The sequence below is a fragment of the Desmodus rotundus genome, chromosome 10 (assembly GCF_022682495.2).
Source record: "Desmodus rotundus isolate HL8 chromosome 10, HLdesRot8A.1, whole genome shotgun sequence".
Taxonomy (NCBI): Eukaryota; Metazoa; Chordata; class Mammalia; order Chiroptera; family Phyllostomidae; genus Desmodus; species Desmodus rotundus.
In genome coordinates, this window is record NC_071396.1 from 48,704,108 (window position 1) to 48,716,784 (window position 12,677).

General features: G+C 52.2%; 1 protein-coding gene across 3 annotated transcripts in view; it reads right to left on the reverse strand.

Moving 5' to 3' along the window:
- Positions 1 to 12,677, reverse strand: part of SPOCK1 (SPARC (osteonectin), cwcv and kazal like domains proteoglycan 1) — a 466,288-nt gene that overhangs the window by 118,721 nt on the left and 334,890 nt on the right. For all 3 annotated transcript variants that reach the window (XM_053913194.2, XM_053913195.2, XM_053913196.2), the window contains one exon: positions 621 to 747. In XM_053913194.2, the coding sequence (XP_053769169.1) occupies positions 621 to 747 (127 nt within the window). The remainder of the gene's footprint in view (positions 1 to 620; positions 748 to 12,677) is intronic.

Consider the following 12,677-nt stretch of genomic DNA (forward strand, 5'->3'; position numbering starts at 1 on the left):
AAGTAGACCCACTGGATCCCTAGTGCCCTTTTCTATGAAACCATTTTCTCTCCATTGGTTTCAGGTAAGATGATTTGTCACCAGACTCACCCTCCCCATTAGATTGTAAGCCCCCAGAGGCCCTGAGAGAGGAACAACGGCCCCATAGCCCGGGGGCCTGGCGCAGGGCTGGGAGCCTTCTGGATGTGCAGGAGACGCAGCTGAAGTGTGCACTGACCGCCCATTCCCATCGGCACCGCGTCCTTGTTCAGGCGGCCTCCTGGGCCTCTCGGGCCTCCCTGACGTCTTTGCTCCCACTGGCCAAGCGGTACAACTTGTGTCTCTGGAACAAATGGCTCTGCTACCTTCTCTAGGAAGCTCCCCTGGATTAACTCGGGCTCAAATGCCACTCAGAATCACTCTCTCCCCTTGGCCCCTGACCGACCGACCAGCACACGGGAGATAACATCTTTATGTCACTTGTCTCTTTGGCCAGAGAGTCTGCTCAAGGGGCAGCTTCTCAAGGACAAGGCCCAGAATCACATGGAGATTCACACAGCTGTGTCAGTCTGGGCACTGAGACTTGTCAGAACCAGCAGACTTGGAGTGTTGCTGATGACAAAAAGACAAAGGTGACTGACCTTGGATGTGTAGGTGTGGCCATCGGAGCCGCAGACCATGGTGGACTGTGCCGCAGGGCAGGGCTTGCACTTGACCAGATTTGAAGGTCCGACCCAGTGTTTGTGGGCCACGTTCTCCTTCTTTTGCCTGCAGATGAGAAAAAGAGGACGAGAGTTAACTAATGCTCCTGTCCCCGTGGGTCTCCTGGACAAAGGCCACATAAAGAAAGGGCTGGTCCAACAGCCAGCACTCCCATTGGTTCCAGCTCACGGATGGGGGCAGGAGACTCTGCTCCAAAAGCCTAGGTTCAGCCCACCGGGTGGACGGGGAAGCAGCGTAGCCATTACAAATATTGTGAACACCACTTAGTGCCGGGAAAGAACAGTCGCAAAGCATTGCAAAGACCAATTGAGGAGGAGTGTGGCTCCGCCCACTCACCCAGCCCCCAGGGCAGGGTGGGGCACATCAGAGGTGCCCAGAAACAGCACCCAGAGCCTCAGACTCCTCCAGGGCCACCAGCCACCTCCGAGTTGGATGACACACAGAAGACTCAGTGAGCATCTCTGATCGACACCCACCTCCAAGCACAACCCGATGACTTCACCTCAGCTGTGGCCAACCATCTCTGGATACCTTTTATGCCAGGGGTATCAAACTCATTTTCACCGGGGGCCACGTCAGCCTTGCGGTTCCTTTCAAAGGGCCAAATGTAGTTTTAGGGCTGTATAAATGCAACTACTGCGCTGCCGCCAGGTAGAAACAAGGCACCGGGCTGGATAAAACAAGGTGGAGGGCCGGTTTGGGCCCGGGGGCCTTGTGTTTGCAATCTGTGTTTTAAGTGACTTCAGTCCAGTTTCCAATTTGCCATATGATAGAGGCTTTGAGGTGATGTCACTTCCGACTGCTAAAATAATCAGAATTCAGTTCTTTCATCCCAGCTCCAGCTTCCCCCTCTCCCCACCTCTGTCACAACGATAAATGACACTATTAGGATGGCTTATGTCCATGGAAGGAACCCCACCCCTTATCACAAACCACTGAAAGGAAGGCCTGCAGTTACTGCCACCCTTTCTCTCTCAGTGGGAGCTGCTCTCCCGGGAACTGGCTGGGAGTGGCTCCCACGGCCGTGGGGCTGCGCTCCGGGTGGAGGAGGAGCATCTCAGGACGGCCCAGCAGTCAGGTGACGACCGTGCCCTTGCAGGGTTCTGTGCTGGCAGTCCCGCATGGTTGTAACACTTGGGCTCTGGGGTCAGAAACCACAAGTTCAAATCTCAGCTCTGCCAGTGTGCTCTTGGCTGGGTTTTTAACCCTGTAAACCACAGTTTCCTCTCTGTAAAATGGGACAATAGAATCTACATCAAGAGGCTGGTACAAAGATTAAATGAGCTGAGATGTGTGAAGTACCCAGTTTATGCCGGGCAAATGGTAGCCATTGTTATATCTGTTATCTGCCTCAATAGAGGGGCGTATAGAAGATGATATTACCATTGCCATAGAAACGTGACTTGATTCTAAGGCCCTAGGTTTGGGATGGCATTTAATTCCCCCGAAGGACTCACAGGGTCACAAGAAGGAAACCTTTTCTACTAGGTATGGGATGAGTACCCAGCTCCTCAGGAATTAGGGTTTGGTGTCTCAGGTAACCTACCCTCTTCCAACCAAGAAAAGCAGCTGAGGAAGGGCACATACCACCTTGTTCTTATACTACCCTCAAAGCCACCCTCATGATCTGAGGGGGGGACTATGAGGAGGAAGATCTGTTAGGGGAACTACCTTTGAACTTGACTTCCAGGCGAATGACCACGTACCCACAGCACAATTCCTGGGACCACTGGGAATCCCAGGCTGGGCAGGCCACAGGGCCGAGCCTGTCTGACCAATGAACAGGAAAAGGAAGCCCTACGAGCACCCTGCAGATCACGCAGTCCAGCCTACTCACTTCACTAGTGCAGGAAACAGAGGCTCGAACTGGGAAGAGCCTTGCCCAGGGTCATGAAGACAGCCGGTGGCTAGGCCCGTGATGACGGTCACACAACTTCTGAGTGTCCGGAGGTGACCTCTCCTCCTCAGCCCATCTCAGTCCCACCTAGATCAGCAGCTTGAAAACTCCCTGGGGCCACCCACATGTTGGTCACTGGGCGTCCTCTCTCCAACGGCCCCCTGCTTCTGTAGCAGCTACCTCCTCCCTTGTCCCAGCCTCTTTTACAACTAGTATTTGCATTTCTAAATCACACGGGCATGAGGTTTCCTATTACCCATTGCCAAACACAATTTAGACTTCTGAGGACTACCGAAAAAGGCATGGTGGCTCACGGGACCCCATGCAGCAGCCAGGCAGGCTGCCAGCACAGGGTTGATCTTAGAATGCACGACTCCCTCAGCACAACAGCACCCATTTGTCCTCATTCGCACAGCGGACGGTCTGACACAGGTAATGAATCAGCAAATACAGGCAGACGCTCTGCCGTCTAGCAGCCCCTCCCCTGGGTCCATCGCTAGCTGTGTGTCCACGGCTGAAGCAATTCCTGTTATGAGTTCCCAGGAAGGGGTTATAAAGTCCAAAGAGAGGGCAGCTTTGCCAGAGCAGACATAGCCATGTGCAACAATGCTCCAGAGGAAAGAAGCCGGAAGGAGCTTAGCCAAAGGCAGAGGAGGGAGAAGCAAACGCTGAGCCCACAGCTTGGAGGAAAAGATGGAACCAGCTATTAATCACCAGTTAATGACAGGTCATCCCTGTCTCTGGACCTAAGGGGAGGCAGAGGGGTGAGGCTGGCCAGTGCTTCCTAGGGGGCCTGGTGCATCATGGGTACTCAATACATCCCTGCTGGGTAAGTGGGTGAGTCCCCGTGGGCTGACCCCGTCTGGTTACTCAGTAGTTAATCACCAAATCACGGCTTGTCAGAACGAGAAAACACCTTCAAACTAATCCAGCGTGATGACTGTTATTTATAAATGAGGAATCAGAGGCACAGTTGGGGGTGACTGGCCCAGTGTCGCACAGAGATCTGGCAAAGCTCCTTCCTCAATATTGGTCAGACTGAGGTTCCCCTGGAAGTGACTGCGCTCCTCTGGGGCTGGCATCTGCGTCTTCATCGTCAGGGCCCCACTTCACACACGAAGCCCCCCTAAACCACTGTCCGGGTGCTTCCCCAGCAGAGCGGCGGCTCCCACACCCGGTGCTGAGTGGTTGCGGGTCATGCCCAGGAGGAATCGCTTCGGAGCCTCCTGTGATGCCTTGGGGACCAGGAGCACAGATGCCAGGTCACTCTGAGTTTGCCTGATTTTAATAAAACAAGCATGCCTGTTACATCGGGGGTGTTCCTTACCTTTCTAGAATGCTAGTAGAGATGGCAACCAACCTGCTCTCTCTGTCCAGAGGCCAAGTTCTGTGCAGTTATATACCAGTACATGTGAGCCCATGGAGCATAGCTTCCCTGCTTATTACGTGTACATTCCAATCTCCACAATTCAGTGCAAACCATAAAAAATAACCAACCCAGGTGAGGCGAGGGACTGAGGCTGACTCGAAGATATTTCACTTCTTGAGTCAATGAAGAGTGAAATCTGATAAAGGTATCTTGATGGGATCGCAATTCCCACTGTCACAGACATTCATCAGCTGGGGTGACACAAGCAATTTAGTCTGGGAGGCAGGTTCCGCCATCTTCTCCATCAGCCACCAAGCCCCCCTCGCCCCCCCGGCCAGGCTGGTTGCAGCGCCCACCCCTTGACAGCACCGCACAGAAAGTCCCAGCCCATGAGCACCCCAAGATGCAGAGAAGACAGTCAGCCCATCACCAGCATTCCCTACCGTCTTCAGCTCAGCAGCTTATTCTCAATCCTTTTTTTTTTAAGCCTACCAAAATAGCCAGCACTTATGGTTTTGAAGCAGAGCGATGATTCTTAAGTACAAATCTGATAATGTGACTCCCACACTCAAAACCTCCCTCTTCTCCCCACCTTCTAGGGCACAGTCTAAACTCCTCGGTTTGTTGTTAAACCAACGTAGCCTACCTCTACAGGGCCTCCGTCCGCTCTGCCTTCTTTTCCAACACACACACACCCATACACCCAGGCAGACACACATGCACGCACACCCTCACACTCCCATGCACACACACACACTGATCAACACCATTGCATACTTGCTCCAGCTACCTTTGCTATTTCCCAGAGCCACCGAAGGTCACTGTGCCTCTGCGCCATCACGTGGGTTTTTCGCACCTGACATACTTTCATTCCACCCATGTTTCTCCCCTCTATCCTCCACTTCTCTCTGCTCGATAAGTCTTTACTCAAGCCCCAGATCAAAAACCCCCTCCTCCAGGAAGTCTGCCAGGGCCACTCCACAGGCAGTCAGGCTGCACTCCCATACCACCACGGTCCTCTGGTTGCATCTGGGCAGGCCCCCGGACTAGTCTCTGAGCAAGCAACTTGATTCAACGTGACCAAATATTAAGAAGCTATTCCAATAGGACATGGGGCACACCCAGGGTTAAAGCCTAGAAGTCTGTCCTGGACATGGTCATTTCCTGTCCTCAGCACTTCCCTCCATCACTCAGCCGGGTTGATTCTATCTCCAGCCAGCCATATCAGCGACTCATATGTCTCTTACATGTGCCATGCAAACTCCAGTCTGTATAACTTGGCACAGGCTTCCTATCTGCATAGCAACGCCTGTCCCTTGCTTAAGTGTCAAACCAATTGCCTTCCATGAAGTCTCTCCTGATCCCATGAGCCCTATCACAAGTAGAATTAGCCATGACACTATTTGTTCAACAGTTCACGTTGCTGAGGCCCAACTGTGGCGCTCACTGCAGCACAAAGCAGTGCCTTTCATGTCTGTCTTCGTCAGTACACTGTGCACTCACTCCTCAAGGGTCGCGGCTGGGTCTTATTCATGTTTGTGCTCCTGGCGCTTGGAAACAAGGTTGACCCTCGAGACACATGGGTTTTGCTCAGAAAAATAAGTGAATTTATTCACTTGGGTCTTTAGAATTTTCTCCTTTTATTTCTGGAAATCATTAGCACTGACTAGAAGGCAAAAATAGCATGCTGTTTTAAGTAACAAGAATTCAGCGGGCTCTTGTTTCCAGAAACCCTAATTCCGACTTCAGAAAACAACAACAATTAGCAAAAGTTGCTAAAGACAACTGAGAAATGGGCGGAGGGCGCTCTCCGGTGCATCCGAGGGCTGCAGGAGCCCCAGACTCCAGGAGTTGGACTGCCTCCAAAGCGGGAGGCCCCAGGCTGCCAACAGATACGAAGTTTTTGGATTTGAGAATGAGAAATCCCAATTCCCAAGAATTCTCAACAAGTACTGAAATAAGTTTCTCTGTATTCTTCACAACATTTTGTGTTTTTTAAACAAATAGCAAGTATTAAGTTTAGCAGTATTTATAAAGAAATGTAGCCTAGAACAAAAGGGCAAACCCTGGAAACTGTCAGCAAACATTATTGGGTAGCACTCAAACGATGTGACCTTTGGATTTTCCAGCAAGCTGACAGCAATGCACAGAATCACATGCTGATATTGTCAGTTTAAAGACTTACTTTGTTCTAACACTGTTCTCCGGAACACCACACAGAGGAGTCCTAGTAAGTGTACTATGCAAATAAATGCATTAATATTCATTTTCTTTACGAGAGCAACTCACCACTGGCAGCAGACATCACTACATACACAGGCTAACGAGATGGCAACGGCTGGGAGCCAGACGAGCAGACCGTGCCCGCTCCTCCCCAGGTGTTCCTGTCCTGGTTCCTGGACTTACGGACATTAACCTTCAGGCCCACGCAGCCCTGCTTCCTGCCCTTGCTGGCCATGGTACCCTGCCGCTCCTCACTCAGAGATCCCTACCCGCGCCGGCCAGGGTGAGCCCCACATCCTACCTCTGCCCATCGAGAGAGTCTCTGAGGACATCAGTGTGACCCAGTATCTCACTTGGCCATGGGCAGAGTAGGGCCACAGTCAGGGCCACAGCAAAATGGTGGCAAGACCAAGTCACCTTGGAGTAATTTTTTCAGTAATAAATACATATGCAGGTATACACTTCCTGACATCGATCCCACGGGACGAAATTTAACATCTGTGCCAACAATATCTTAATGATGTGGTGGTGGGGGCAGGGGCGGTGGGCTGCAAGAATACCAGTAGTGGAACTGTTGACTTTTTTCCTTTCATTTATTGAAGAAGGGCCTTTCGTTTTATTCAATACACTGTGCCTTCTAACCTGTTTGTGTGACTTTAGATGGGCCGGGTTTTCTCTGCACAGGAACAGCTGGGGAAAGAGTAAAGGGATCCCAGACAATGAGTGACAGCTGCAGCACCCCAGTTGTTCTGCGTGGCCACTGCATGCCCGTCTGAGTGCTGGAGCCTCACCTCCCCAACCCCTCACACGCAACACCAGCTGTGTCCTCGGTGCAGGAGGAAGAGCCACGGCTCACACAGCCAGCCCCAGGACCTTCTTTGTTCTCCCACTGGACCTCTCTGGCAGGCCTGGTGGCTCAGAGCCGTGCAGAACCCACCCACAAGGCGCTCTTTCCTGTGCTCGGCATTGCTGCCAGCTGCCAGCATTATCTGCTTTTTATTTTCCCGTTAGCATCAAAAATCCCACTCAAAAGCAAGATTAAATTTGTTTGCCAAATCAAAAGTAACTGCTCGAAAACAAGGATGGAAGATACTTAGTTGACATGGTGGCTCTTTTGAGCGGAAGACACAATAATAAATGTTAATTGAAATGAAAAACATGTCAACCATTGGAATAGTAAAACGATGCTATAATTCCTCCGTTGTTAGGGTTATGTGAGTCATTATGCTAAGTCAGGAAGAGCCTAACGGTCTTTGTCATTTACCAAAGCTGCTTGGATGGCAAAGATGGGCTCCCACGTGAGACATTCTCCATCCTGGTACCTACGACTCATGAGTCGCCTTCCTTTCCCAAATGAAGGTCCCCGCCACAAGATCCTGTCCACACAGAGTCCAGTTGTCCTAATAAACAGACGCATGTTAGCGAACTGGCACCTGGAGGAACAGCAGGCCTTCCCCACGCGGTGCCCAGGTAACAGGGATAACAGCGGCTACACTTTCATTGAGGACTTAACCATTCTGCTGATACCACTAATGCTACCACCAAATAATGGCAAACACTACACGGACTGTCTCATTGTCTCCTCCCATGAGCCCCAGGAGGAAGAGAAGTTAGGTGGAGCGTGGGAAGCTATGTTGGGGAGTGGGTTGGGGGGACCTCGCAAGCAAGGCAGACCTGTGGGGAGGGGAGCACACAAACTGACCGGGGTGGCCCCAGTCGTCAGGACAAAGTGTCCTGTGATCCACTGATTCGAGGTGGCGTATCAGCCACCAGAAAGCCAGCCACAGTATGCGGCTTCCCTCCATCAGGCTTGACGCAGGTGAGGAGGGTGAGGCTCACGATGGACTCCAGGTTAAGGCCCAACACAGCAGAAGGGACCAAGTGGTAGAGGGCCATCAGGATGCTTCAAAACCATCACCGCACCCGGTTTCCAAGCCCCTTCCAACCCACAGGACAGGTGCATATTTTTATAGTTTTAGAGCGAGAATCAGGGCCTGGCCGGGATGCAATTCCAAAGGCATGAACCTCTCTCTGGGTGTGTGTGAATGTCAACCTCTCGACTGCAGTTCATTTCACCTCGAGCCTCCGTGACTGCCTTTCCCCGAAGCTGTGTGATGGGTGAGCCGGGGAAGCATCTACTCTTCACAGATCAGAAGATTCAACGGCCAGATGGCAGTTTCCAGAAACACTGCATGTGCACGTGTAAATGAATTGAAATGATTAGGGAGGCGCACACCACACACGGGGCTGCCCTCAGTGGGGTAGGACTAAGGCCGTGGAACGGGAACTTCTGCTTTGTGACGCTGTGTATCTCTGTCATTTGATTCTCTTACAGCCATGTGTAGCTGGTCTAGTTCATTCAAAGTCTACAAAAAGAAATGCATTTTCAGAACTTTTGAAGAAACGCATGTTGTCAAACCCACGGCCGTCTGCCAGCCCCCATTTCTCCTGCAGTGTTTAAGAAGCGGAAGTGGTTGGGGCAGAAGAAAGGCCCCCCAGGCGCTGGGAAGAGTCTGCAAAGAAGGGAGGGCACTAGAGAAAAGCTCCCTAACCAGTCCCCAGAGATTTCAGTGAAGACCGAGCGGTCAGGCCAACCAATCAGGACCAAATTTCCACGTAACTGCGTTTTACGGATCTGTTTAAGCAACGCATCAAAACAGAAGGTACAAAAAGTCTAAATGTGGTCAGGACTCTAGAGACAATCTTTCCCTTTTTGACACTTATTAAATACCTATTTTGTGCCAGAAATTGGGCAAAGAATTCTAAGAGAATGCTAGCACTGTGTTAAGTGTATTTCCTATAACATACATAACTTGTAACAATTATTCTGAATTATAATGATCATATGACACTGTACTCTGAGTGGCTGAATTTATTCAGAGTAGATGTTATGTTACATAAACTGTTTTTATTCTTTTTTGTCTCGAGACACCAGAGATTCCCACAGACGGCTAACTTTTCCAAGAAAATCCCTACGTGGCAAGAAGGCTGCCGTTAATTTCAGGAACACAGCCCGCCCCACACCTCTGTACGGTGAAGAGGGCCCGAAGCATGCGTTTGGCCAATGGGCAAAGGACAAGAAGGCGGACTCGCCAGAGCGCAGCCCCGATCTCCGTGCCGCACACCTCTCCGAACTGCACTGGAACCCGGTTTCCTCGCACTTGCAAGGGAATACATATGTCCAGGCACCCTCGTCAAACCTACTCGAGCCCAGGCTCCCTGCGCCCCCAGGGTCCCCGACCGCATCACGAAGATGAGCAGGCTGATGTGATTATGTGAAGTCCACTGCCTGGCTGGGGACTCTGCATCTGCAGTCACCTCCCATCAGAAGAGTGACAGAGCAGGGTCAGTGGCACCAGGGCCCCTCACAGTTCAGCTGGTCGAGTGAGAACAGCCACCGGGCCTACAGCCAAAACGGCCAACACAGTCTGCGCACGCGCCCCACCCCCAACCAGACCTGGCTTTGTTAAGGAAGAGGGCCAAGCTAGCAGCGTGTTAGAAAGCTGTCAGGGAAACGCAGGCAAACGGTTGAGCTTTCGGTATTCCCTTAGGATAATGCAAAACAGTGTGCTCTGTTTTAAAAACCCATTTCTTCCCAAGAGGGACCAGAAAAAACATTGTCACCACTACCCACTGACCTTCAGCATCCCTGTTTGGTTTCCCGTTTCATCTTTTTTTTTTTGTTTGCTGGCCCAAGAAAGAAAAGGCCCTATGTAGCCCTGAGACCTTAGAGGAAATTTTTGTCAATGGACGTGCTTGTTGGAAAGGAAGAAAAAAAGGAAATGATAATGAAGCAAGCCCACGACCAAGAGTTACAGTTGGCCTCCCTCCCCGGGCGTTCATAATCCTGCCTCTTCGCAGCAGGGACCAGAAGACTGAGAGTTTTGCTAACACAGCTCCCAGCTAATTGCGTGTAAGCCCAGGTGTGTGCACAGGGGGTGGGGCGAGCACACAACTGTCCACCAGGGGCTCTGCTGCTATCGCCTTAGAAAACATGTGCTTCCATTCCTGGGGTCAATTAGTTATTACAGGATGTGTGTATGAGAGAAAAAAGTGCCCACGCTTGTTTTCTAGTCACCAACAGCGAAGCCCCCATCCCGGGAGGGCTGTGCATGATCTACTTTAGGAAGAACGAGTCAGTAATGTGAATCAGGGGCAAGTCGATGGCACAGGGGCCAAAGCTGGTCTCAGGACAGGCCCAAGGAGAGGCGGCAAGCTGATAGAGACATGGGCTCAAGGTGATCCGGCTGAGAGCCAGCATCCGCAAACCACCACCATCGGACCATTCCCCAAAAGCAGTGCAAAAGGCAGGTGCAGCCACACTAGCGTCATAACTCCTCCCCTGCTCGGAAAGCTTTCTTCACACTCAGTGTGGGGGGAGAGGAGCTCCTGCTCCTGCTGTGCCCTTTGCAGGCGGGGGATTTTCTGGTCAAGGCCAAGAACTAAGGCTAACTCCACTGACCTGTGTTTTTACAACCGGCATCCTCCTACCCTTTCCCAAAGGCCAGCTCCAATGCCACACCCCTCAAGTACAGATGCCATTGACAGTGAGGAGTTAACAAAAGAGAAGGGAGCTAGACTGGCTGGGCCTGATTAAGCCTGGAAGTTACAGTGTCACATGCCAAGGGAAAGCCATATCCTCTGCCAAAGGGGGCTTGACCCCCAGTAGATCAGCTTCCCAATCTTCCCAGGAGACAACTGGCCATTCACCAGAAGACTGAGGGAGAGATGGAGCACAGGGGGAGGTCCTTCTACTTTGAGGCATGTGCAGTAGAAGCCAAGACAGGGACCATAAAGGGGAGGTGTCTAGCCTGAGAGACAGACGGGATTGGATGAGGGCATGAAACCCTGGAAGATCTAGGAAAGACATTGGTTAGTTTGAAAGAAAGCTTACCCCTTCCCAAGCCCAAGGAGATACAATCAAAGCTTAACAAAGGTCCATCTCAGTAGCATGCATTTATTCATACATTTGCCCATGGGCTCGTGCATGTTCCCTCTCTGTAGCAGCCGTGCAGGTCAAGAGCGAGCCCTAGCGTGGGCCTGGGTGCAGCAGCACTGCACCAGCTGGAGCGCAGCGGGAGCAGGGACTGAGCTAGCTGGGTGGAGAAGAGACTGAGCTGGACTAAGCTCTGGCATGGACTAAACCGAGCTACAGTGGCCTTGGATGCCCTGCCGATGCCTGGTAATGGCACAACATCTCTGGACCCCGGCTCTTCTTCTGAGTTTGGTGAAGATGAGTCGGAACATCTTCTACAGTGGGACGGAGCTAAGCTGCTTGGTTGTGGATGAGACACTGGGCACCCGGAGACAGTCCTTTGTTTTTACTTCAACACATCTTACCACTACACCTCATCCTCCCATGTGTGGGTCCCTGAAACGCTTCCTTCATGCCTCCATGGAAGAGCCCAGTTTCTACCAGCAGCAAGAGGACCAAGAATGTGTCGCCACAGGGAAGAGCGAACCAGCGTGTCCCAGCGCTTCTCCAGGGCACCACCTGGACGAACATGTAGAGTCACCCCCAGAAAACCTTTTGTCCCAGTACACAGAAGACAGCTCACGCGGTGCTGCAGGAGTTCAGGCCCAGGTCCCCCAGAGGAAGGGGGCGCTACAGAAGGCACGCTGTGATTTGTGCAAGCATTCTCCTGCGGACAGATATCGAGGGGGCTGTTCGCACTTCTTCAATAGTGTAACCAAGTGCACTGAAGAAGTCTGTATGTGCATCTGTGTTTACTCCCACGACACAGATTCTCCAAAATGAAGTCTGGGCCAAGGAGGCAATGCCCAGCAGCACTGTGTACCAATGCGGGCTCCCGCCCACGGCGCCCTGCATGGAGCACCGTCCCACTTCCCGACCCTCCGCTCTGCAGACACCGCCGGGTCACTCTGAGAGCTGCTCGGGAGCAGAGTGTTTGGATATACCATCGAAGGTCCACACGTGACCAACGGAGCCATTAACAGCCACAAACCAACTTTGCCCCAAAACGGACGGTGAAAACGAGGCATGTGGAGAAACCGCTGAAGTTGGAAAGTAGGTAGATTAGCAGGAAATCAAATGTCACTCCCAGCATGTTCTGATCGGTTTGCAGGTATACTGAGGGCTCACATACAGGAGACAGCAGCACCTGTGAGCCCAAGCCCCCTGCCAGGGGGTGGGCAGCTCATGCCCCAGCCCCTCTGCACTAGGGTTCTCCCCAGGACAGAGAAGACAGGCCTATAAGAATGCTTCCTGCTGCCTCCCCAGACCTCCTCCTGGCTGAGCGGCAGGCAGTCCGGTTAGGTCTGACTCTGAAGGGCAGGGAGGGGGAGTGCCATGGGCCACGGGGCAGAGGGGTCAGCCCTCAGAGAAGAGATCTGGAGGCTGCAGGCCCCTGAATGAAGCGGGAGAGTGGATTCAGCCTGCCTCAGAGGCGCCCAGGGCAGCGGTGGAAAGCTGCCCCTGACGGCTGGCAGAGCGGCTGCTCAGGGCGGGTCCCTTTCCTTTCTCCT